Source organism: Vulpes lagopus, chromosome 1 (genome assembly GCF_018345385.1).
Source record: "Vulpes lagopus strain Blue_001 chromosome 1, ASM1834538v1, whole genome shotgun sequence".
Taxonomy (NCBI): Eukaryota; Metazoa; Chordata; class Mammalia; order Carnivora; family Canidae; genus Vulpes; species Vulpes lagopus.
This window is the reverse complement of record NC_054824.1, coordinates 108,060,790-108,086,612: the sequence shown is the minus strand read 5'-3', so window position 1 is coordinate 108,086,612 and position 25,823 is coordinate 108,060,790. Positions and strand designations below refer to the sequence as shown.

The following is a 25,823-nucleotide window of genomic DNA, read 5'->3' as shown; positions in this document are numbered from 1 at the left end:
GATGTCTCCCCAGTCAAAAAACCCCATATAACTTCTGACTCCCCAAAACTTTACTAATAGCTTACTATTGATCAGAAGCCTTACCAAGTACATAGTCAATTAACACATATTTTGTATATGTAACCTATACTGTATTCTCACAATATAATAAGCTAAAGAAAATACTCAGAAAATGAGAAATATGCTGATAGTACTTTACTGTATTTATTAAGAAAAAAAAAACTAATCTGCATTGAGGACCCGCATAGCTCAAACCCATATTGTTCAAGGGGCAACTGTAGTTTACGATTTTTAAACTATCAGTCCGGTGGCACATAAAGTTTAATTAAAATGTTATGATTACCAGAAAGAGTGAACTCCCATAATGTCCAAGAGGCAAGTGGTAAAAAGTTGCGTACAGACTCAGTACTGACAAATATGCCTTCTGCATGTATGTCGTAGCTTCAGTTCTAGGTCTCCAAGATCTCTACACATCTGCACATCAGTTTGTTAATGGGAAAAAGCTGGTCGGGGAGGCAGGGCTGTGCCCGCAACTCCACCCAGGAGCTCTGGGAGCAGGGCACCCAGAGAGAACGGTGCGGTGCGTGCCATTTATCAGGGTCAGGGAGGAGGCCCAGACGGCCCCCAGAGTTTCTGCAGCTCCAAGTCAACCATGTCAACGGCGTGAGCTACGGACTCAAGCTTCTCCATTCTAGTTAGCACCTTAGGACTGCGGTGGCTTACTGACCTCGAGGAACGGGGGCTGCTCGTGGCTGCTATCTGTTAGAGAGCACAGATGAAAATCACAAATGTTTTGGAGACATCTTGCTGGTTCCATCTTTGTATTTCTCACTTCTCATTTCCCGCTCATTCCATCATTAATTCACTCCACAGACATTTATTGAGCACCTGTTACATGCTAGAGACGGGATACGGCAGTGAGGAAATCTTGTCTTCCTGGCACAATTTAGTAGCGTGTTAGGTGCTTGCTGAGTGCAATGGAATGAGAAATGGAGAAGGGAGGAGGGAGAAGGGAGGAAGGAGAAGGGAGACAGGAGAATTAGGAGACTACTTAAGGCAGCCGCTTGGGAAAGCAGGCACGTTCTGCAGAGCCACATGAGACAGAACCAGGGGGTAAACAATGGGAGTAAATTACATGAGGGCAGGACTTCCCAAGCATCAGAACTGTGCAAAGATAGAACTTTGCAGAAATAAGTGTCTCCCTGGTCCTTGGACACATATCAAAAGAGTCCAGAGCTTGCCAGCGGCTGGGGTGAGGACTGAATGCCTTCTCGGATCACTTTGAGCTCTGAGAGTCACTAGCAGAGATACTTGGTGGAGAAGAGAGCCCGGCAGTGATGGGGTTTACAGCACCAAGAGGGCCAAAGAGACCAGCTTCTTGGCTGTGGGATCCCATTACTACACTGGGAGGTGGATATACTGGGGACTCCCTGTAGGTGGCTAACTGGTTCTTTGACCAAACTGGACAAGAATTGCCTGTTTGCTTCCTTTTAATGCAATGAAGATAGTCTGTCACATGTAGTCTCCCCTACGGCTACCTGCTTCTCTTTACATGTCGGACAGGAATACACATCACCGGGTGGGAGCAGACTTGCCAGGTCTGAGACGGTCTTCCCACTGCATAGGGTTGGGAGATGAACCATCAGTAACCAGATGTTCATGTAAAACGCTGGGGGTTTTGTGTCTGTTTTTAAATGAGGTATAGCTGACACACAAGGACTTGGATTCTTTACAACAATTAGTAAAGCTGAATTTTTGTCTTTGGCTCCCCAAGTTTCAAATAAATGCAGCATATTTTGCACTTTTTCTTCTTTTTTTTTTTTTTAAGATTTTATTTATTTATGACAGATACACAGAGAGGCAGGGACACAGGCAGAGGGAGACGCAGGCTCCATGCAGGGAGCCCGACATGGGACTCGATCCCGGTCTCCAGGATCATACCCTGGGCCAAAGGCGGCGCTAAACCTCTGAGCCACCGGGGCTGCCCTATTTTGCACTTTTTCTTGTGTTTGTGTAGTACACATAATCAGGTTTGTCACCAAAAGAAATATTGCTGGGGATCCCTGGGTGGCTCAGCAGTTTAGCGCCTGCCTTTGGCTCAGGACATGATCCTGGAGTCCCGAGATCGAGTCCCACATCGGGCTCCCTGGATGGAGCCTGCTTCTCCCTCTCTCTGTGTCTCATGAATAAGTAAATAAAATCTTAAAAAAACAAAAACAAATATTGCCTGGAAAGTACCAGTCACCTCACACTTCATTTTAATGAAAGGGTTGGCTTGGATGCACAAAGATTTTCCTCAATTTCTTGTTAGGCCTGGCTCAGGCTCTCCGGTACTTACTGGTCGGCACCTGTGTAGTACTGGCTGTTTGCTCCAGTGTGTTGAATGCCTGCCTCTTCCTGGTTAAAACAGACTTAGAGATCACCTCATCTGCTAACCCCGTTGCTTTAAAATGGATGAAACTGAAATCCAGAAACGTTAAGGGACCTTCCCAATGTCGAACAGCTGTTCTGTTGTCTGGAGCATAGGTCAGTTAGAGCCATTTCCAATACTGGAAACCAGGTGCTGCAGAAAGGTCAGCTTCCCTGATTACAGACTCATTTCAGTCATCAGAATGAAAGCTCCCATCCTGGAAAACCCTTCTCGCTAGGGCTGGAGTGGAGGAAGGCCCAGTTCTTGTTGTGCAGCTGTGTCTACCACGGGCTACACGGGGGAAGATTTCAGGCGGTCACAGGAGTCGCTTGGGGCAGGAGCGCCCAGCCAGTTACACTCACGGTGCCAGTCCAAGTCTACATTCTCTGAATCCGACTTCTGAAATGGCCTTGAGAGTGTGCTGGGAGGACTCCTGGCTTTTTACCTCAAGTCATGTTCCCTTCCTTGGTGGGCAAGCTGGAATCTTCTTAGGCTTCTTTTCACTTTGGGATGTCCGAGATCGAAATTTCTTCCCTTTAGAAGTGGCAGGGATTCTGGTTCTGGTTTACACCTTGGGCTCCGTACAGCAGTAGCTGCATCGTGCAGACTGACCTGTGCAGAGCCTGGCTTGCTGTTCCTTCTCCCCCCACGTGCCTCCCTACGGCTTTCAAATCATGACTGCTTAGGAACCGGACATTCAGGGTAGCTCTGCAGAAACCCTTTCATCTCTGGCATTTCCACTCCTTAACACCGCTGCTCCTGCGAGGAGTTGGGATGTGATGTCCCCTGCTGTGTTGCTCTAGGGAAAAGGGGCTGATGATTCTTCAGTCACAAAGGAACACCAAAGCAAAGAACGTATAGAAGGGCAACCCTTTAAAAGTGAGCAAGCTTGCCAAATGCAGGCCCTCCTTGCCAGCCACATCCAAGACAAGGGAGGTCCCTCCTTTTATCAAGCCACAGATGATGAGACTCATGAGTGCAGCTTGCGAGAGCATTCCCAGCGCAGGACCCAAGGCTCAGACCCTCTGGGCAGCAGAAGAGATCTGAGCACTGAGTTGTGTTTAAACATCCAGACAATTCTTCACTTCCAAAGCCGCAGGACAGAAAGGAACTTCTGATGCCCCACTTTTTAAGAGCCATGTCTTGCCAGTTCTGAAGCTCTCTTCCTTCCACTGCTTCAATGATTCTGAAATGGCTCGGGTTTTTCTGCCAGCATAATTGACTTTGCATAGTAAGACCTATTCTAAATACACAAATGACACATCACATACATTTTAATGGAATGCACCAGAATAATGGTGCAAATTCAGTCTGCCAGGTAACTGCACCTGAACATTTAATTAGCGTGGGCAGAGTTTTATATTATGTAAGTTCTGAGCTCCTCAACTTTTTGGGTGGGTAAGGTTTCCAGACATGAACCTTTGACTGACAGGGGAGAAGGAGCATACCCTGTATGAACATTAGAATGAATTGGTGTGTACCTACACATTCTGCAAAGGGACAAGAACTGAAGTCTTTAAACACATCATATGTATAATCAAGCTCTTTTCTAAAAATAGATCTCTTTATGAAATGCTAGACTATGAGGATTTACTACTTTCCTTCACTGAACCTGGGAAGGAGAAAGACATATAGTTAGAAGGGTTACCCAAAGCTTTTCTCTTTGTGGTATCCAAATTTTCTGTCTCTAGAGTCCAGGAGACACAAGGCAAGGACTCTTGACTTGGACTGAGCAAGTCACACTGGACACTGGAGTGTGAGCTGGACACACGTCTGGTTATATATACCTCACAGAGAAGCTTCGGTGGAAGAAGATCCTCAAATATGCCTGACAAATAAGGGCACAGCTTGTGGAAATAAGATTCAAATTCAGTATCAGGTAATATCTATGGTATGTAAAGACCTTAAATGATGCTCTTTAGTTAACAGAAACATAAGAGCTTCCCTAAGCTCACTCTGGGTTGAATCTTTCTAGTTTTCTCCTCAAGCAATTTACATGCTACAATAGGAAATTTCCTAAGCATGGGGCATTTTAAGAATAGAGTAGAATGAGGAATTCTATTTAGAAAAAACACATAAAAGCTCTTGTCTCCATGCATGTGCTTTCTTATATGATGAAACATTATGTACTATTTACAGAATTTTAATTTCCTACACTGCTGAGGATAAAAAAAGAAGTCATGGCTTCTGGTTAACACAGAGTTATGGCAGTGGCTCCATTTCAAAGTGTTTTTTTTTTAATTATAAATGAAAGTTTTCCTTTACCTTAAAAAGTTATTTCTTAAAAAGATTTTATTTATTTGACAGAGTGCAGGCATGAGCGCATAAGCAGGGGTAGAAGCAGATTGGAGAGGGAGAAGCAGGCTCTCCGCTAAGCAGGGAGCCCGATGAGGGGCTTGATCCCAGGACCCTGGGATCATGACCTGAGCCAAAGGCAGACATGTAACAGACTGAACCACCCAGGGGCCCCTTTGCCTTTTTCTTAAAAAAAAAAAAAAAAAATTTATTTTAATGTGTGCGCAGGAGTGAGGGGAGGGACAAAGGGAGAAGGAGGAAGAGAATCTCAAGCAGACTCCCCACTGAGCACAGAGCCCAATGAGGGCTTGATCCTATGACCCTGAGATCATGACCTGAGCCAAAACCAAGAGTCGGACACTTAACTCACTGAGCCACCTAGCTGCCCCTTTTCAAAATGTTTCTAGTGTGGTCCTTGTCAGACTGTATATCTCAACCCAATCTTAACTTACTGATGACACAAGCATCTTGCCTTCCTAACCTAGGTGGTTTCTTACAACTAGTTACCAAAAGACATCACCATTTTACAATAGGAACTCAACACAGAAGTTACGATAGAAAGCCATTTTATTTTTCCCTAAATTTTAAAAGACTTGAATGGAAAACGTTTAGTACTGTCATGTCACCCTGAATGCCAGCAATACCCTGACTTTCATACACACAGGAAGCCAGGTCCAGTCAGTGTACACATTTCTCCATGGCCCCTCGAACAGTTTTTGCATAAACAAAATTTTCTGCCATTTTGCTTTAGCAAATAGCAACATAATTTAAAACTTTCATGTCTCCTATTTGACTCCTAAAATCCAATCCTATATTTATTAATACAGTTAGAAAAATAAAAGCCTTAAAAATTCATGGTATGAGTGCTAATCATATCATGTCTTCAAATGTAAGATCATTTTTAAAGCTTCTACATGACAAACTCCTGTTTTGAGAGGCTTAAGACTTGAAATCTAGTAAGACTGTTATGTCAATGTACATAGCAATTATTTCCATTTTACTTGTCCCTGAAGAGTTAATTCCCATTGTCTGCTGAATGAATGCCTTTCAAATATTAATAAATATATTAACAGTATTTACAAGTATTCTTATCTACTCTGACACTGGTAGAAAGTTAAGCCGTGGGGAAGGAATGATCTCCCAGCAGGGTGGGCTTGTGAGGTCTGGGACAAACGGAACAGGTGCTAGAGGATGTGCCAAAGGCTGCTCGGGTGTACACACGAGCTCTCAGACACATCTCCTTCCGACCAGCTAGCCAATGATTTGGTGGTGTTGGATCAGGTGCAAATGCCAGAAACCAAGAAAAAAGGAATACTGTGAAGGTATGTTCTTTTAGTAGTTAAGACAAGAAAGAGGACTAAGGTAACACTAGGTTAACAGGCGTCAAACCACTCTGCACTAGCTGTTAGTGAATTTCTCTCTGGGAATTACTTAATTTAATTGAGGTACTGGGTTCATGTCATGGATATGGGAGAAACTGTCAAGAAATTGTTTTGGCAATAAAAAGTGATGCTAATTCAATTTCTACACTTTTAACTGTGTTGTGTGTCGTCTTCTCATACTGCAAACTGTCTCATGTAGATGCACCAACCACTTGACAAACCTCATTAATGCCACTGAAGGATTCACATTCTAACACTCTGGGAAGAGTGATCATAACGCCCAAATCAGCCAAGAGCATCATAAACCTGAAGGAGTGAAGCAAAAACTGAGATGGGCTAGGTATCTGCCTTGTAAATGTGAATGAAATTCTCATTTCAGGGGCTTAGTTTCCTATGTCTTAGTAACAGCAGTAAACTCATCATTATTTTAAAAAGCACATTACTGTGTGTCATGTCTATATACATACACAAATACCATTGTTTCCCAGTAGTCATATAGAGACCCAAACCTGGGGCCCTCAGAGGGTGTGGCTTCCACCGAACCATCAAGGGTATAGAGTCCAAATAATGCCTTGGAAAATTTTATAAATGAGATTCACCCAATAAAATGTTTAAATCGCTAATACAAGAGTCTTTACAGTAATTTAAACATGTGCAAAATCAGTAAGGTTCTTTGGTGGCCCACTTTTTACATGCAAATACAGAGGAACTGTTAACATGCATTATTTTAGTCAATTGGTAGTTTATTTCATAAGTAATTTTAAGCCATTTACTAAAGTGTACATTTCAATCCATTACAAACTACTACCAGAGCAGTTCTGAGGTATTACTGTTAATCTAACATAGAAATGCTACTATACTTTGATGTGGTATGAAATGTGACTGCCATGCCTTTAATGGTGCTGTTGCAGTGCTGACTACAGATGTGTCCTATAGCTTTTAGGAAATTATTGTGCATGTGCATTAACTGATTTTCTAAACATCCATGGCAATTTGATTGGTTGGTCATTTTTTTTAATTAAAAAATGTATGTATTTATTTTTAATTTATTTTTTATTTAAATTCAATTTGCCAACAAAGCATACTAAAAATAAAGTACAGCTCCTAGTACGGGACAGACAGGCTGAGAAATTTCAGGTAAACAGTGCTACCTTCCAACCTACCTTCATCAAAAACTCACCTTACACACTCCAGTCATTTACAAGGAAAACTTGTGCAAAAAGCATCCAAAAAGTCTATTAGCAGGTTAATTTTCTTGTAATTTTAAAAGAACTAGACAATGTTTTTTCCCTTAAAATTCATTTATAAAAATAAATAAATTTCAGTTTGAGACCTCAGGTACCAAATTGTGGCTTAATTTAGTTGTGATGGCTAAGACTATAAAGTTATGAAAAATGTAGCTGAAGATGGATGAGCTCCAGCTCATTCCCTGTAGTGTGGCAGCTGGCACCCCAATGCTGTCACAATCGTTTTCAAAGTTAACCAAAATACACTCAACTTCTTGACAAACTTTTAGCTTCCCTTTGTCCTGAAACTCCCACAAAACTTTATTCTGAGACCTCTTTTACAAAACTACAAGTAACCATAATACATTCAAGATAGGGAATGAAGACCTGTCACCCACTCAGAAGACACTGATCCATTGCACCAGGGCAAACACAGCAGCTCAGAGGAAATGGTCACCCACTTGGGTGTACAGCTTATCCAGATGTTTTGCACTAGAACGCAGGAATGAAGTCCCTCCTGTAGTCTTTTTGTCTCCGAGCAACAATAATTTAAAATCAGTTTGATAGTATAAGCAAATCCTTCTGGGTTTTGTATCGTGACATGATACACAGCCGGTCCCCGACTCCAGGTGTCTGGTGTGTGGCAGGGCCCGGTCACTATGTACATTAGATAGGAACACTGTCAGGTGGAAGTGCCAATATGACTTACTGCTTAGAACTGTGCTAACATCGACAGCTTTGTGAGGCTGATTTCTCACATGAGAAGCTTTTTGCCTTAGTCAGGAAATTCTCTGAGGAACAGTAGGGAACTGAACTAAGGAAAAAGTCTCTGGCTTCCAAATCCACACACACACAAAACCAAGTTTCAAACTATTGTTCTCTCTTGGTGCAAATGAGAAATTGGCTGACCTGTCACGTATCATCAATCGATATGAACACAGCATTCAGTCTGTGGAACAACGTGATGCAGCAAAAACCTGATCTAATGCGAATTCAAGCCTAGTAACTAAGACCACGGCAAGGAGAGCCAGCCCAGCTCAGTGTTCTATACTAGTGCCGACTCTGAACACAAAGCAACTGAAAGGCACAGGCTCAGATTTCATTGATAGTCCTCTCTGAAGGGCAGTATTCCGAGGGGCCTGGTGAGGACATATAGAAAGACTGTGTTTTCCTTTTTAATCGGGCTCTTTTGTTGGCCAACACCAGGCTGCGCCGGCTTGAACTGATGATTTCCGAAATAAACTTTTTGCAGTCTACACACACCTCCATAGTACTCCAGTCCTCCATCAGCTCTTTGGGAAACTGTAGTTCTTCATCTGATTTGTCTACAGATTTAGATTTTGAGGAGAACCTGGAACAAAACAAGATGTTTAGAATATCCAGTAGTGTTACTTACAGTTCTACTGCAATACTAAGAAAATATGTGCAAAAAGTAAATTTGTTGCCAAGACATTATGGAATGAGCGAGTCACCTCATGTTCTTTCAAGGAAGAATTTCTAATTGGAAATAAAGCTCAAGGGATCCCTGGGTGGCGCAGCGGTTTGGCGCCTGCCTTTGGCCCGGGGCACGATCCTGGAGACCCGGGATCAAATCCCCCATCGGGCTCCTGGTGCATGGAGCCTGCTTCTCCCTCTGCCTGTGTCTCTGCCTCTCTCTCTCTCTCTCTCTCTGTGACTATCATAAATAAATAAAAATTAAAAAAAAAAAAGGAAAAAAGCTCAAAATGTTTTTAAAAAAAGAAACCAGGGAATGTATTTTATTAAGAAAGAATAATACTGAAAACTCTTGGTATCACTTTTGGAAAAAGGGATAGAGTATTCATCTGAATACCATACATGATATATAGTGGACTTCAACAACTAAAAGCAATCAAAATGTTGCTAACATCCTATCAGTAATTCAGAAGGGACTTCAAGTCCTTTTTTCCAGTGACCCTGGGTCAGGGTTGGTGAACGTGAGTCAACTGTAGGCAGACTATAGTAAGCTGAAGTCAATTGGTCTTAATCCTGAAAAGTTATCTTCAGACCAGCTTCCTTAGCATTTTCGCATTTATCAAATATACCTTCCCCTCCTCCAACACTTCTACTTGGGTGACTAATTCTTTGGATTCAGAGAGCTGGAGTTAACTAGATCAACATAAAAATAAATGTTTTGGGTAATTTTTCGAAATAACTAGGAATCATCTATTCATGTACTCCTTCAATTAAACCAAACAAGAACAGAAGTTTAGAGTAAGTACAGAAAGGAACACCACCACGCCTTAGCTTGCAGGTGACGGTCCCAAGTTGGAGGCCATCATGGAGGAGCCAGCAGGGTCTCTGGGCAGAGTGGACAGCCCGGGTGGTGGTGGTGGTGGGGGGGCGGGCGGCAGCAGTCACCTGCTGGGGTCCTGGCTTCCCTGCCTCACTGCCCACAGCTGTGGTGTGCAGGAATCCCACCACCCAACACTCAAGCAGCAGTACCAGTGTCCCTCCTCGACAGGGGGCAGCTGGTATATAAAACTCCATTTTTTGGCCCCGTGTGTGTGTGTGTGTGTGTGTGTGTGTGTGTGTGTGTGTGGCAAGCTGGCCTGAATCCCTTTTGTCCTTTCTTGAAGATCAATACTAACTTTACTCTGCATTAAATGCAAAGGGACTGATATTCAGGCAATTTTTTTTTAAATTGCCATAAAGCTTTTGGCATAAAGCTTTATTTCTGTCCTATTTCCAAGAGGAAGACAAGCCAAAGTTATTGCAGACCACTGGAAACCCGGAACTACACAATTTGCTTTCTAAAATTAAAGAAGGAAAGAAAGATAAGACTGTTACATGCAAGTTTTCAACTCCACTGAAAACAAGGTCAATTTTAAAGATGACTTTTAAAGGACCCATAAAAGTGATTATTTCTAAAGTAGAAAAGAAATGATGACATTCAAGTATGCTTCAAGTAACCAGCCATTACCCCTTGACAAGTTACCTCTGGGAAGTTTTGGAGACTTGCATGCAAGTCAAAACTACATTAAAACCAAGCACCCAGCCACACACAGCCACTGGGCCAACCCAAACCACCTGGAGTCAAAACCCCACCTCGTCAGCAGTCCTCAAAAGGAGAAATCTTCTTTTACAGAGGATGCTCTGAGGTCCCAGGCCCCTTGCTCACCTGGCCATGCTCCGGAGTGGCCGATGGTGGCCAGTGGTGGGCTTTTCTGGCCTCATACAACTTTCCCCTCTTTGCAAGGCAGAAGGTCCCAATGAAAAGATGGGAAGAGTGGAGTATGGTTTGGAGGGCAGCCGCATCTATTATCCCAAATAAAACCAAGAATGAGCAGTACTGTTAAAGAGGTAGACTCCTTAAAATGAACATCATTTATAATTTTACCAAGCTTAGCTTACCTTTTTGCAACACTGTGAACACACCGGCCTGTATACAAAATCAGAAGTGTTACTCAGCATGATACCATAGATGTGACTGGAAAGTCAGAGAAGCCAATGACTGAGTGGTTGTGAATTTCTATAATAAACTGCAAAAACTCTGGTTTTTCCACCAAATTGATACAACTGTGGATCACCAAGAAGACAACCTGTAAAACTTAACTCTTACAGTATTTCCTGTAGAAGGATCAACTTACATCTATCTGTCTGGGATTTTCTTATTTGTCTATCAAGGGAATCATAAGACTAAGACAATCGCATCTAATTTTTTTCTGTTTAAACAGAAAATATGGTTATTAGAATGATTTTGGTCATACAAAGGAAATACATGCAGAGAAACATTATCCAGGTTTAATACCAAGTAACTGCTCTGCTCTTTTGAAGAAATCAGTATTATTTAACCCACGAGCATGGCACAATATGACAGTGGGCTAGGTAATCTCTAATGCTGTTCCTTGTGTAGAAAAATTATTAAAGTATAAATGTAATTGGTATTTGACTACTGTCATCAATTACAAAAACAAAACAAAACAAAACAAAAAACAAACAAAAACCTTACCTCTTACAGAACTGACAGGTGTAAGACCAGGTGAAGAAGGAAAATCTTCTGGTTCGGCAGCAAAAGCAGAGCTAGAAAGACAAATTGAAAGAGAGAAAAAAGCATTGCCAGCAGTTAATTCATAATTTATGTGTCTAAATATGCTTTACATTTATAGATTGGGGAAGTTTAGCAGACAAAAGGAAAAAGAGAATTCAGAAACTCTGTTTTCAAGTTTGGCTCTGTGATAATTATAATTTGGCTCTTTATTTACTTATAATTAAACTTTTAAAAGGTAGCAATAGGTCATAGCTCTCAGAGGCTTAGCATCATGGAATCAATCTGAAGAAATTCTGAGACAGTCTCTTTCTCAGATACATATTCTTTACAAGCCTTTAAAATGCACACATGGTTTTATGCAGGCATGCCGTTATTTATTATGGTTGTTTTAAATCTTCCACAGTTTTTGATTTCTCAGGGAGAAACAAAAATACCTTTTTTTTTTTTTTTGTAAACAAGGCAGAACAGGAACTGTGTATTAGAGAATAAGCTTCTTATCTCCTAAAATCCCCTCTACCATCTGGCTGCCAGGAGACCACTCCCTCAGGAGACCAAGCCTGGCACTGACCATTCTTCTAATCCTACTTATCAATCAACTTGAAATAGCTCTACCTTTCCTTTTTTCAAGGCGGTGTAGACATCTTTATACTGTTGGTACTTTTCCAGTTCTGCCTTCACCAGGACCTGACGAATATGCATCACTTCCTCCACAGTAAGAGCTAGGCATTCCACTGGATAGCAAAATTCCTCCTGAAATTCAAAATTCCACATGAATAAGAAACTCCCACCCCCCCTTTTCTGGCACTGTGCAGTTTCCCTTCAGATCAGACACCTGGTTAGTAGCTTCAGAGAAGAAAGGAGGTTTCCCAATGAACTGTGGAACAGAGCTGGCTCACTCTGGGGACCACATAATTTCTAATTACACTAAGACAACAGATGGCAGAAAACTTCTGGGGACCTATAATGTCAAACATTATGGTTTACTGAAATTTCCAGGAAAGGAAAAGTTCCTTACATTTGGGTACATATTTGGCCTCAAGTTTCTATTCCGTTAAGCAGAGCCATGTATCTATGCATTGAAATCTTGAAGAAAATTTTCTTGTTCTAAACCAAATTGAAGTCTGTTTTCTCCTTGTGATTTTTCAAAGACATTATTACTTCCTATTGTATTGTATAGTATATGCTAATAAATAGCAAATCTGCGACACTGGTACTATTTAGAAAACTGGTCTGTGGTACCCAGAATAGCCAAAAGAAGGTGGTTAGTAATTTATACTGAGAAGCATTATTTAGTGGTAAGTTACATCAGCATATCATTAAAAAATCCTAATGGTACGAGTGGAACTGGACTATGTAACTACTGGTGCAGTTTACAGCCAAAAGGCAACCTCTACAGACTACCCCACAGTTCTCTAAGATTTCTGTTATTAGTTTTAAATGACTGTTGAATGCACAGTCAGCACTGCAAAGACGTGGAGAAAATCTTAAGAATTTCACAATAAATATTTATGCTGGCTGTCTTATGTTAATGTTTTCCCTAAAAACAGCCAAGGAAGATGTTGATGTAACTGATCCCACTGAATAAAGAGCCTCACCCCCATTTGCTTCCCATTCGGCTCTGCGTTTGATTGGTGGATCTAATAGAAAGACAGAATGGTCTTGTGCATTCTCACCCTGCCAGGCTTCACAGGGGCCATTGTGGTGTAGGGACACTGAAACTTAATGTTCTCAGTACAAACACATTATAATTCACTCCCACACACACACAATAGCATTGCTAACAGGCATTCTGGAATCAAACAAGCCAAATGAGAAAGCACATGACTATGAATGCAGTCAGTTTATGGAGTTTTTAACATTCAGTTCTGTCTTTCAATCAGAAAAACAAAAACAAATCTAGGTTGCAAACTTGATAAACATTAGCATTTCAAAAAAAATAGTTTGAAGAACTGCTTCTTACTAACAATCAATACAAAATTATCTCTGTCCAGGCTGACTTAAAGAAGGTTAAATTTGCTTAAAAAAGTTTTGCAGAAAAATCCTGCAATTGAATTTTTAAGAGGAAGAGCATAGTATCTTGGAGGGTGGGAAGGTATTCTGTTCAGGAAGATTATATCATTTGCTCTAAGATGTCTAAAATATTTTTAAAAAAATCACCATCACATAATTTTGTCTTTCAATGGGAAAAGCTTTCAAAGATAACTGGATTATATTGGCTTGTCCAGTATCTACTCTGGTTTGCCCCACCCTGAGAAAATAGCCTAGTGTCAAGTGGGAACAATGCACTGCCTGTGTGAAGGTTAGGCCACTAAGATTGTGCATGAGATAAGCATTGTTGGCTGCACACATCTGAATGATAGCTTTTCTCAGTTTTTAACATATTTTAACATATTTCATAAGCAGCTTTCCTACGGTCATTTATTCATTAGTGATGAGTGTGACTATGGTGCATTTTCTGACAGCTAACTATGTGACAAAACCGCTGAGCTGGAACAATCTAATGTATGAATCTAGCAACTAACCAGACACTGACTACCTGAGATTTGTTGCTGTGAAGGTGGGAAGATGTCAAAATAGTGCCAGTTTAATAATTAACTTTACAACTAAGATGCCTGGGCTGGTAAACCTTTGTTTCCGGTAGATGGGAATCCTTTTTATTTGCAGGGATATCCTAGCACACACAATAGACCTGATAGGTTCTACTTCCCTCTTCTCAGTCTTAAGTCACAAACGGACTTAGTCGAGCATACTTTCAACTTGCTGCTTTGAACCATATGCAAATCAAGGACTTCATAGGACATAATAAGAAACTGTATTGGCGTATGTGTGTATTCTTGTTCTTTTTTTAACTTTAAAGCAAATTACTGTTGAGTAAAATAATTTCCATCGGGTCAAATGCTAATGTTTTAATTCTAGTGCTTTCCCAAGGACAACAAAACTTCAATGCAACATGAAAGAAAATAATAAATAGTTACTAGGATAGTTTTCATTATTTTTTCAATTGACAAAAGTACTAATTCAACATCCCCAAAGCCAAATTAAGCCTTAACTTCAACAGATATTGCTGAGATACTAATGCTCCAAAATGTGAGGAGCACTCAGGGCTTTTAACAGTGAGTGAGAGCTTTATACTGGGGTTAGTCACTCCTCCCATTGCCTGAACTCTGTCAAAGCCACACATGGACTCTAAAATCCCTTGGCTTCGCTGTGCTTTAATCGGACTCCTAAATTTAGAAAAGGGAAGCTAAATCTGAAAGAGTTTTGAATAAAGATTACAATATGCTATAGAACAGATGAGCCCTTAGAACTTATTTTTTATATATGTCACTTGGCATCAGTGAGTTTTTGTTCAAAATATTCTGGTTACATTTACCCTCAGAGGGGTCAGAGTTAGGGAGTAGGGAAATTTCAGAGCATAATGTATACTCTGGTTACTGAGCCACAGAGAGAATGGGAATGTGCATATTTTATATAGTATTCTCAAGGAGCAAAGACTTTATATATAAGTAGCAGGTATTTGAAAATTATCCAAAACCAGCATTATTTCCTTGAGTTTTTAATAAACCCAAAGTAGATTTAAATTAAAACAGCACCTTTTAAGTTTAATTTCTCTTTTTTTCAAGTTTAACTTTTAAACTCAAAGTGAACTCTGCCTACATCAAGTTTAGCCTTAGTATACAGAGATCTCTGGGGAGGTTTGAAAATAAAAATGAAAATGCCCACAGATCTTCAGTAACAGCAGTAACAGTGACAAGACTTAAAATGCCATCCCTGCACCTGACTACATACTGGCCAAAGGGTCAGATCTAAAATGGGAGAAAGAATAGAGATCTATCCTCTATTTCATGACAAGTAAAGAAGAGAAAGGAATTTGATATATTTCATCACATTCAGACTCTCTTTTCCAAACCAAGATGCATAATAAAGAATAATAAAGAAACCAGCTGCTGGTTCATTTGTCAAGGATATGTTTCGTAAATAAAGGACCTAGGAAAGACAGAATGCTATAGGAGGTGGAACAGAGCAGCTGCAAACGCTAGTCTGCAAGGCATGCTACTCTGGGGGCAGGGGAAGCTTTCAACAAATAGGGCATAGTTCAAGAACTTCTTTATTTCACTGGGGTTTGGCAAGTATTGTATTTTCTTTAAAAACTATATTCTGTATGAGAATCTAAAAAAATAATGAAATGCGTAATTATTTAAAATAACCACATCAATAAAAGAAAAGCTTAAAATTTCTACAGAGAAGTGAGTTGTCATAAAAACCACATAATACCCTGACCAACACAACACAGCTTTATGAAAGGTGCTGGGGAACAGAGACATTCTGAGCACAGGATGGGCACCTGCTGTGGGGGCACAGCCCCCTGGAGCTCATGGTGGGGTGTGTGAGAAACGGGGAAGGCTATAGTTCTATGGATGGCAGAGTTCCCATGGTTATGTGGGCTGGCCGGAGGCTGCTCTGACAGCCAAGGGAGGGAGTAAGCTCTGTCCTGATGGCGGGAAGACCCTGGGAGGACAGCACCCCATGGCTCTCAGGGAGTGCCTTGGACATGGAGAGGAGATGGCATTCCTCCTGGTATACAACTGGGTCACTCACAGGTCCCTCTAATCTGATGCTGCATTTTGAGTTTGTTGTCCTTTCAAGGTCATTTTCCTTTCAACTGAGATCATGGTGTAATCTATGCATCCTACAAAAGACTGGAATCAACGATCAGAAGCAAAGTGCCCATCTAAGCTGTTAATTGTTCAGAGCACAGGAGTTGCGGTATCACTGTCAAAGAGATAGAGAGTAAAATAATTCCCAGAACCAGCAGAAAGAGGCCAACCTTTGAGGATTTCCACCTGCTGGTAAAAGCTCTCTCACATAGATAATACATAGCCCCTGCTACCCCAAACATGGCTGCTTCAAAAGGATGAGAGCTGAGCAGAGAAGCTGTTTGTATGGTAGAAAAAAGTGGTCGGAAAGGCGTCCTTGGCCAAACACTGGTTATCCTAGGAACCTGAACAATAGATAAGGGAAAAAGAAAATGGCAGGGGGAAAAGAAAAGGAGAAAATAATGCTGAACATGAGTGACCTACAAATAGTGGTTACACAGCATGAAAGAAAAACAAAATGAAACCAAACCACCACTGAGGACATTAATGGTTGATCCCACATGTGTGTGCCCACACCACTGTCTGTTCCCGTACATATAAATCCGTAAACATCATGAAACCATACCTAGAGGATCTTGGAGTTCACACAGCAGAGACTTAAGATGTTGCTAACTTGGCTGTCCTGTGAGCAAATGCCCTTGTGCCTGTGAAGGCAGGGGTGAGGGGGTGGGACATGCCACCAAGCAGTGCTTGTCCCCCAGCCCCTGGGGAAGGTACTGAAAGACAAGTTGCCTTTCATTTAGATGGGCAATAATCCTTAATCATTGGAACAAATGATGAAAAAAAATTACATTTCAACATTCTAAGGAAAGAGAGGGAGGATGGGATCCCTGGGTGGCACAGCGGTTTGGCGCCTGCCTTTGGCCCAGGGCGCGATCCTGGAGACCCGGGATCGAATCCCACATCGGGCTCCCGGTGCATGGAGCCTGCTTCTCCCTCTGCCTGTGTCTCTGCCTCTCTCTCTCTCTCTCTCTGTGACCATCATAAATAAATAAAGATTAAAAAAAATGTTTAAAAAAAAAAAAAGAAAGAGAGGGAGATACAATAAAAATAAAAAAATGAATACCAATGAAGACATTTCTGCCATTTTCAGTGGAGGAATTGTAAATACAAAAGGATTCCTTGTTTTCTTAAAGATAGCTAAAGTTTCAAATTAATTGTCATACCTTTAAAAACAATACTTAACAGTCTAGAGGGTACTACCCCAAGATGAGTGTGGCTTTATGAATTTTTCAAGATAAGCTACTAGCAAGAATGGTCACTACTGTAACCTAGATGTTACCTTGTATCAGCTGGTGCCCTGGGCGCTCCCAGGGAACGTGGTTCCACATTGAACCTGAACACCAAGCAGTGCTTTCCCACTGCCTTTCACAGAGACTCTTCTCTGAAGTTGCAGATTGGTTTTATCTTGCTTTTCTCCACAAAAAATAACTCACAGCCTGACCCAGCACACACTAAGAGTTCCCCGTTGTCAGGAAATATACCTCTGGGCCCACGATGTGGGCTGATAGTCTTTCTTCTATTACTTCTATGGTATTTCTGTTCTAGCCGGAACTTGTCTTAGTAGCTGAAATTCCTTTTAACTGATCTGACAGTTCCTCCACATTGACAGTTTTTAAATTTAACATTAACAATGGTGTCCTATGATCAAAAGGCCAGGTGCAGAGCTGAATGATGATAAGCTGGCTTCTAAGAGAAAAGTTGGGTGAAGAGAAGAATCTCCTAATTACTGGGGACCTGTGGTCTCTTACACACTTTTAAGCTGTGGCAATAACTCTATTTTGCTAAAGAAGTAAGTTTTTCACATTAACAAAAGTCTTTGGATTTTGAACTTTGAAACCTGTCTGGTTAGAATTGTTTTTCTACTGGTAAATAACTGGTAAAGCTATATTTACTCAATGTTTCAGTGATTATTTAGCAGTTAGAGAAATTCTACCAGGAACTGACATAAAATCATTAGTTCTTTAATCGAACTGTTTGGGAACAGAGATTAAATTTCAACACCATAAATCTGTTCAAACTTGATATCTTCACAGTAACCACACTAAATTCCTCTACTTTGAGGGAGGGACATCTATAACTGCTTCATTTGAACCACTGATGATTCAAGATAGCCTAAAAATATGAACGAAAATATGGAGTAAGCATATTCCAGGGCTTTTTATTCATGAATACCTGAGTAAACATTAGATATTAGTTTGCTGGTAGAATTACTGACTGAAGTCTTCATCTCCCCTGCAAATATCTGTGAAGTCAAGTGGGACTACAAAAGAATCTTTGCAGATGTCCTTTGGTTAGAGGATCTGTTACTTCTTTCTGGCAGGGTCTTACTGTCCTGGGAATCAAAAGCCACTACACCAACCTGGAAATCTTGGGAAAACAGCAAAACCGTCATCTAGTGCAAACAGCAGCTTTGGCTCCAAGATCATGAAACACACTTGAAAACAATGGACAATGGTTTGTAATGGATCAAAATTCTCCCCTCACACTTCTGCCTTGATAAAATAGTGTGCAGTAGTCAGACTCTAACTTTTTGATAAGTTTTAATGATTTCTAAGTGCACTAATTCCCTTTGAAAAAAAGAAAGCATTCCTTTAATAATAACACATATTTTCAACCACTGATAAATCTTCTGGAAAAAAAAGTACTTTAAAATGAATAAAGAATGGTCAAATGTCATTTTAAGTTACTGTGACAGCTGGTTTTCTTTAGATACTAAAAACAAAATAAAGCTATTTAAAGTTTGGAAGTTTTTTTTTCTTCCTAATCATCATCTCAAGAAAGCTAATGATAACACGTCTCTAACTGATTCTCAAGTCACTATCAAGGCTTCCAGCTACTTACAAGAGATCGGGAGCTCTGCTTGGACGGTGGCAGAAACTGTCTTACATTAGTGGGTGTTTCCTTTTCAATGGAATGTCGTCTCTGGGGTGGCTGTCGTCTCTCTGGCTGGGGTGTTGATGATATGGGCAAGAATTTTGGAGGCTCTACAGAAATGAAATTAACCAAACTGGAATGAACTTTCTTACAAAAAAAAAATTTCATAATATTCATTCAAAGTCATACATAAAAACACAACTATCATCTCAGCTTTGTATATATACATGCCCTCATGTTATATTCCACAGAATTTGGCAATTACAGTCTCAGGCATGTAAAATATGTGTGAAAATATGTATTCCGCATGTCCAAAAAGACTCCCATGTCATACCAAAATTCTCAAGTGTACAGTCCTTTTGTTTCTCCCTTTTAAAGATGAAATATAAATTTTTTTTCTTCCTGATGTTTATCAAAACATTATTCCTTAGGTTTAAATCAAATTTTGAAAAATAAATTCCAGTTTTGATGTTAATATTGTACCACTGCTCTCTTCTGCCTAGTAATATTTTGGGACAGGGTTTAAAAGAATGTTTTAGGGTTTGAATGGTTCTGGATTCACACTGTGAAAACATAAGGAGAACATTAGAAATAAATTGTTGCTCACCAAGTTTTTTTTTTTTTTTTTTGGTACTTCTTCCTACTCTCTGCAAAGTAAGCCTGCTGCAATGTTGTGGATGAAGAATGAAAGTCAATACAAAGTTAAAAGTGATCTATTTGGACTGTCTCACCAAGAGAAATCTAGTGAGAATAAAAATAATACAATTTCCACAACCAAGAAAGATACAGAAATCCATTATGTGATTTAATTGGATCTCTATTATATTTAATGGGCCTGGCCAAACACCAATTATAGATAGTAACCAAGGTCAGCTCCTAATATTCTTGATATAATCTGATTAAGTAAATCAAAACACTAAAGAACTTTAATCACTACAAATTCTGTGTGTATAAGAAATCAAGTCAATGTTCTATTAATATCTTAATATGTAAGTATTTTTCTCATAGAAAGTTTTTTCCCATTGTAGTAAAACATACATAAAATATATTTAATGTCTTTATTTTTTTTAAAGATTTATTTATTGTAGAGCAAGAAAGTGCACACAAGCGAGGGGAGGGGCAAAGGGAGAGAATCTTCAAGCAGACTCCCCACTGAGCACAGAGTCCAACACAGGGCTCAACCCCATAACTTAAACTATTGAGCCATGTGTAGATGCCCTTAGTGTCTTTATTTTTAACTGTACAGTTTGGTGGTATTAGATATTTATATCGTTGTACAACCATTACCATCTTCCATTCCATAACTCTTCATATCTTGTAAAACTGAAACTCTGTAACCATTACAGTAATTTCCCATTCTCCCCTACCTATAGCCCCTAGTAACTACCATTCTACTTTCCGTCTCTAAGACTTTGACTACTCTAAGAATCCCATGTAAATAGAGTCATAGTTTTTGATTTTTTTTTTTACGTTTTTGCCTTTTATGTGTAACTGTTGTTTTCCCTTAGCAAAATGTCCTAAAGGTTCGTCAGTGTTGTAGCCTATTGCAAAATTTCCCCGTTTTTAAGGCTAAGTAATATTCCACTGTATGGATATTTTATATTTTGCTTAGTCATTCATCCATTGATGGACACTTGGGGTTGCTTCTACATTTTAGCTATTATGAATACTGCTGCTATGAACATGGATGTGTAGCTCTTTGAAACTCTGATTTCAATTCTTTTTTTTTTCTGCTTTCAATTCTTTTCCTTATATAATCAGAATTAAAATTGCTGGATCACATGTAATTTTATTTTTAAATTTCTGAGGAGTTACACCATACTGTTTTCCACAGCAACCTGTATCATTTTACATTCCAAAAAGTGCACAGGGTTCCAATTTCTCCATGTTCTTGCCAATATTTGTTGTCTTCTAGTTTTTGTTTTGATTGTAGCCACTTTAAGGTGTGTGAGGTGGTATCTCACTGTTATTTTGATTTGCATTTCCCTAATGATTAATGATGCAGAGAACCTTTCCATGTGCTTGTTGGTCATTGGTATATCTTCCTTGGAGAAATGACCATTTGAGTCCTTTGCTCACTTTTTAATTAGGTCGTCTTTTCTGTTGTTGAGTTTCAGGATTTTCTCTACATATTCTGATATTAATCCTTTATTATATATGTAATTTGCAAATATTTTCTCCTCTTCTGTAGGTTGCCTTTTCATTCTCTTGATAATATCTTTCAATGAACACAAGTTATTATATTCATAAACTCCAATTTGTTCACTTTTAAAAATCAGTGCCTTTGGTGTCATATCCAAGAAGTCATTCCCAAATCTAATGTCATGAAATTTTGTCCTGTGTTTTAAGAATTTTATTTTTTTAGGTCTTACATTTAGGTCTTTAATCCATTTTGAGTTACTTTTTGTATATGGTGTTAGGTAGGAGTCTAACTTTGTTCTTTTTTTTTTTTAATTCTTAAAATTAAAAAAAAATTCCTTTAAAGATTTTTGCTAATTTGAGGAAGAGAGAGCAAGCACAAGCAGTGGGGATGGGCAGAGGGAGAAGCGAGTCCCTGCTGAGCAGAGGGTTGACTCAGGGTTCCATCCCAGGACCCTGAGATCCTGACCCAAGCCAAATGCAGATAGATGCTTAACTGACTGAGCCACCCAAGTGCCTTTAACTTCATTACTTTGCATGTGGATATCCAGTTTTCCCAGCATCATTTGTTTAAAGACTATTTGCCCATTGAATGGTCTTGGCACACTTGTCAAAAATCTTTTGACCATATAGGTAAGGTTTATTCTGAGCTCTCTATTCTATTCCATTCATTGATGATACATCTGTCTCTATGCTAATACCAGAGTGTTTTGATTACTGTAGCTTCTAATAAGTTGTGAAATCAGGAAGCATGAATTTTCCAGTTCTATTCTTTTTCAATATTGTTTTGGCTACTTGGGTCCCCTGAGATTCCATATGAATTTTAGAACGAGTTGTCTTCTATTTCTGCAAAAATGTCATTGTTATTTTGATAGGGATTACACTGAATCTGTAGGTCACTTTGGGCAGTGTAAACATTTTAACAATATTAAGTCTTCCAATCCATGAATACAGGATGTATTTCCCTTTATTTATGTCTTAATTTCTTTCAGCAATGTTTTGTGGTTTTTAGTGAGCAAGACTTTCACTTCCTTGGTTAATTCCTAAGTATTTTATTCTTTTTGATACTATTATAAATGGGATTGCTTTTGTAATTTTCTTTTCTGATTGTGTATAGAAATGCAACTGTTTTTTTGTGGTTTTATATTTTGCTACTTTACTGAATTCATTTATTCTAAGAGGTTTTGTGTGTGTGTGTGTGTGTGTGTGTGTGTGTGTGTGTGTGTGTGTAATATTTCAGGGTTTCTTTACATATAACATCCTATCATCAGAGATGATTTTCTCTTTCTCTTTTTTTTTTTTCCAGTCTGGCTGCCCCTTACTTCTTTTTCTTGCCAAATTGCTCTTACTAGCATTAGCAGTACTATATTGAAGAGAAGTGAGGAAAGCAGGCATCCTTGCCTTGTTCCTGTTTCTTAGAGGAAATCCTTTCAGTGTTTACTCACCATGGAGTATGATGTTTGAGGTGGGTTTTTCAATATGGCTTTTATTATGTTGAGGTAGTTTCCTTCTATTCCTAGTTTGTGAAGTTTTTATCATGAAAGGTGTTCAATTTTGTGTTAAATGCTAATTTAGCATCGATTGAAATAATCCTAGGGTTGTTTTTCTTTACCCCATTTATGTGGCAAATTATACTAATCAATTTTTATATGTTGAACCATCCTTGAAGTCAGGAAAAAAATCCCACTTGGTCAGGATATACAATCCTTTTAATATACTGCTGCATTCTGATTGCTAGTATTTTGTTAAAGATCTTTTAAAAAATCAGTATTTGGGGCAGCCCAGTGGCTCAGCAGTTTAGTGCCACCTTCAGCCCCGGGCCTGATCCTGGAGTCCTGGGATTGAGTCCCACGTCGGGCTCCCTGCATGGAACCTGCTTCTCCTCTGCCCGTGTCTCTGCCTCTCTCTCTCTGTCTCTCATGAATAAATAAATGAAATAAATATTTAAAAAAATAATTAAAAAAATAAAAGATCAGTATTTGTAAAGGGTATTGGTTTGTAGTTTTCTGTCCTAGTAGTGTCTTTGTTTAGCTTTTGTGTCAGGATATTGCTGGTCTCATAAAACAGGTTAGAAAGTATTCTCTCCTCTTCAATTTTTTTGGAAATGTCTGAGAAGGATTGGTAGTTGTTTTAAATGTTTGGAAGAATTTACCAGTAAGGCATCAGAGTCAAGCCTTTTCTTTGTAGAGAGAGTTTGGGCATACTAATTCAATATCCCTACTACTGGGATGCCTAGGTGGCTCAGTGGTTGAGCGTCTGCCTTTGGCTCAGGGCGTGGTCCTGGAGTCCTGGGATCGAGTCCCACCGTTGACCGTTGACCTCCTAGCATGGATCCTGCTTTTCCCTCTACCTGTGTCTCTGCCTCTCTCTCTGCTTCTCTGTCTCTCATGAATAAATAAATAAAATCTTTAAAAGAAAACAACAACAATATCCTTACTAGCTATTGGTTTAGTCAGATTTTCTCTTGCTAGGTACAGCATTTCTAGGAATTTGTCCATCTTACTAAGGTTATCCAATTTGATGGTAATTGTTCATGATACTCATAACTCTCTTTATTTCTATAGAATCAGCAGTAATGTTTCCCCCTTCCATTTCTGATTTTAGTAATTTGAGTCTTTTTTCATAGTCCATCTAGCCAAAAGGTTGGTTAATTATGTTGATATCTTTAGTTTCATTGATTTTCTCCATTGTTTCTCTTTGTTTTTCTCTGGTTTAATCTTTATTATTTCCTTCCTTCTGTTAACTTTGTGTTTAGTTTGCTCTTCTTTTTCTAGTTCCTTAATTTGTAAAGTTTCATTGTTGGTTCATTCATTCACTCCTTCCTTTCTTTTTAAAAATCAGAACATTTATTGTCCAACTAATCCTGAAATTTCTTGTTTTTAATGTTAAGAGTTTACAGTAACAGATTTCACCTTAGCACTATTTCCACTGTGTCCCATAGTTTTGGTACATTGTGTTTTCACTTTCATTCATTTCTAAGTATTTTCTAATCTCTCTGATGGTTTCTTTTTTGATCCACTGATTTTTAAAAAGTGTGTTAATTTCCACAGTTTTGTGAATTCTTTAGTTTTCCTTTTGTTATTGTTTTCTAATTTTGTCCCATCATGGTCAGGGAAGATACTCTGTATAATAAGTATCCTTTAAAATCTATTAAGACTTAAACTGTAACATATGGTATATCCTTAAAAACATCCCACGTGCCCTGGAGAAATGTATTGTTGTTGCAGGGAGTGTTCTGTGTCTCTCAGATCTAGCTAGTTTATCATACTGTCCAAGTCCTCTATTTCCTTAACCTCTGCCTTGTTGTTCTTATCCATTATTGTGAGAAGGGTACTGAGGTCTCTATTATTGTAGAATTGCCTATTTCTCTTTCATTTCTGATAGTTTTTGCTTTATATATTTCAATGGTCATTAGGTGCATAAATGTTAATAATTGTTCTATCTTCTTACTACATTGAACCTTTTATTAACATTGTGTCCTTAATTTGTCTCTTGTAACCTTTTTTTTTTTTTTAACTTAAAATCTATTTTGCCTAATATGAGTATAGTTTCCCTAAGCTTTCTTTTGGTTATTATTTGCATGGAATATCTTTTCCATCCTTTCACTTTCAATCTGATTGTGGTTTTGAATCTCAAGGGAGTCTCTTCCAGGTAGCATACAGTTAGATCATGTGTTTTTATCCATCTTGCCAATCTCTAGCTTTTGATTAGAGAGTTTAATTCATTTACATTTAAAGTAATTACTGCTTAGGAGGGACTTTCTCATTGTGCTATTTGTTTTCTATATGCCTTATAAGAGCTTTTGTCCCTCATTTCCTTCATTCTTGTCTTTCAGGTTAAAAGATTTTTTTATAATGAGAAGTTTAAATTCCTTTCCCATTTCTTTTCATGCGTATCCTGTAGCTATTTTCTTGGTGGTTACCATGGAGACTACATTTAACATCCTAAAATTATAACACTTTGATTTGGATTTATAGCAGCTTAATTTCAGTAATGCACAAAAACTGTCTTGCACAGCTCTGTCCCTTTTGGCTGTTGGTGTCACAAAATTACATTTTTATACACGGTCTTCCACAAAAAATGGATTAATAATTCTTTCAAATATATTAGTCTCTCAAATTATGTAGCAAACAGAAAGTGCAGTTACAAACCATTGTTACACTACTATTAGCTTTTCTAATTGTCCATGTATTTTTATTGAGATCTTTATTTCTCTCATGGCTTTGAATTATTGTCTAGTGTCCTTTCATTTCCCCCTGTAGGACTACTGAGCATTTCTTACAGGGAAGGTCAAGTGGTTATAAACTCCCTCAGCTCTTGTTTATCTGGGAATGTTTAAATTTCTTCCTTCCTTTGGTAAATAGTTTTGCTGGATATAAGATTGTTGGTGGACTTTTTTTTTTTTTTAAGCACTTTGAATATACAGATTTCCTCCACTATCTGAGAGTAGAGGATTTCTGTGAAACCTTCTGTAAGCTGAAATGGCATAAACCAAAGAAGCAACTGAAACACTTTGTAAAAGTGAAAATCTTTGGATTTCGATGAATTAGCTAGAACAGGTATTAATGTTGGTCTTTCATAAAAAGTGAAGTGATGGAAAGCAAACTTTCAGATAGTGGGATGGAGAGCTGTATTGGACCCAGTCTCCTGGCTTCCAAAGTTTCTGATGAGAAATATGCTGAAAATCTCCTTGAGGATCTCTTGTATGTAGGGACTCACTTCTCTCTTGTTGCTCGGTTTTTGGCTTTTGGGATTACAATGTGTCTCAGTGTGGGTCTCTTATAGTAGTTGAGCTGCCTGAATGTTTATATTCATGTCATTCCTCAA

At 39.1% G+C, this 25,823-nt stretch overlaps 2 protein-coding genes across 5 annotated transcripts in view; one reads left to right on the top strand and one right to left on the bottom strand.

Annotated features, from left to right (window-relative positions):
• The window catches only part of PRELID3A (PRELI domain containing 3A), a 35,360-nt gene extending 31,046 nt beyond the window's left edge, over positions 1-4,314 (top strand). For both annotated transcript variants that reach the window (XM_041765941.1, XM_041765612.1), the window contains one exon: positions 4,102-4,314. In XM_041765941.1, coding sequence (XP_041621875.1) covers positions 4,102-4,142 — 41 coding nt within the window. In that variant the 3' untranslated portion in view covers positions 4,143-4,314. The remainder of the gene's footprint in view (positions 1-4,101) is intronic.
• Positions 4,315-6,812: 2,498 nt separating this feature from the next.
• Positions 6,813-25,823, bottom strand: part of SPIRE1 (spire type actin nucleation factor 1) — a 209,253-nt gene continuing 190,242 nt past the window's right edge. For 2 of the 3 annotated variants that reach the window (XM_041764959.1, XM_041764950.1), the window contains 6 exons: positions 18,825-18,967; positions 11,935-12,072; positions 11,284-11,354; positions 10,686-10,713; positions 10,453-10,589; positions 6,813-8,664 (listed from right to left, as the gene is read on the bottom strand). In XM_041764959.1, coding sequence (XP_041620893.1) covers positions 8,406-8,664; positions 10,453-10,589; positions 10,686-10,713; positions 11,284-11,354; positions 11,935-12,072; positions 18,825-18,967 — 776 coding nt within the window. In that variant the 3' untranslated portion in view covers positions 6,813-8,405. Of the gene's footprint in view, positions 8,665-10,452; positions 10,590-10,685; positions 10,714-11,283; positions 11,355-11,934; positions 12,073-16,150; positions 16,325-18,824; positions 18,968-25,823 lie in introns of all 3 variants that reach the window. The other variant, XM_041764942.1, reaches the window with a different exon arrangement.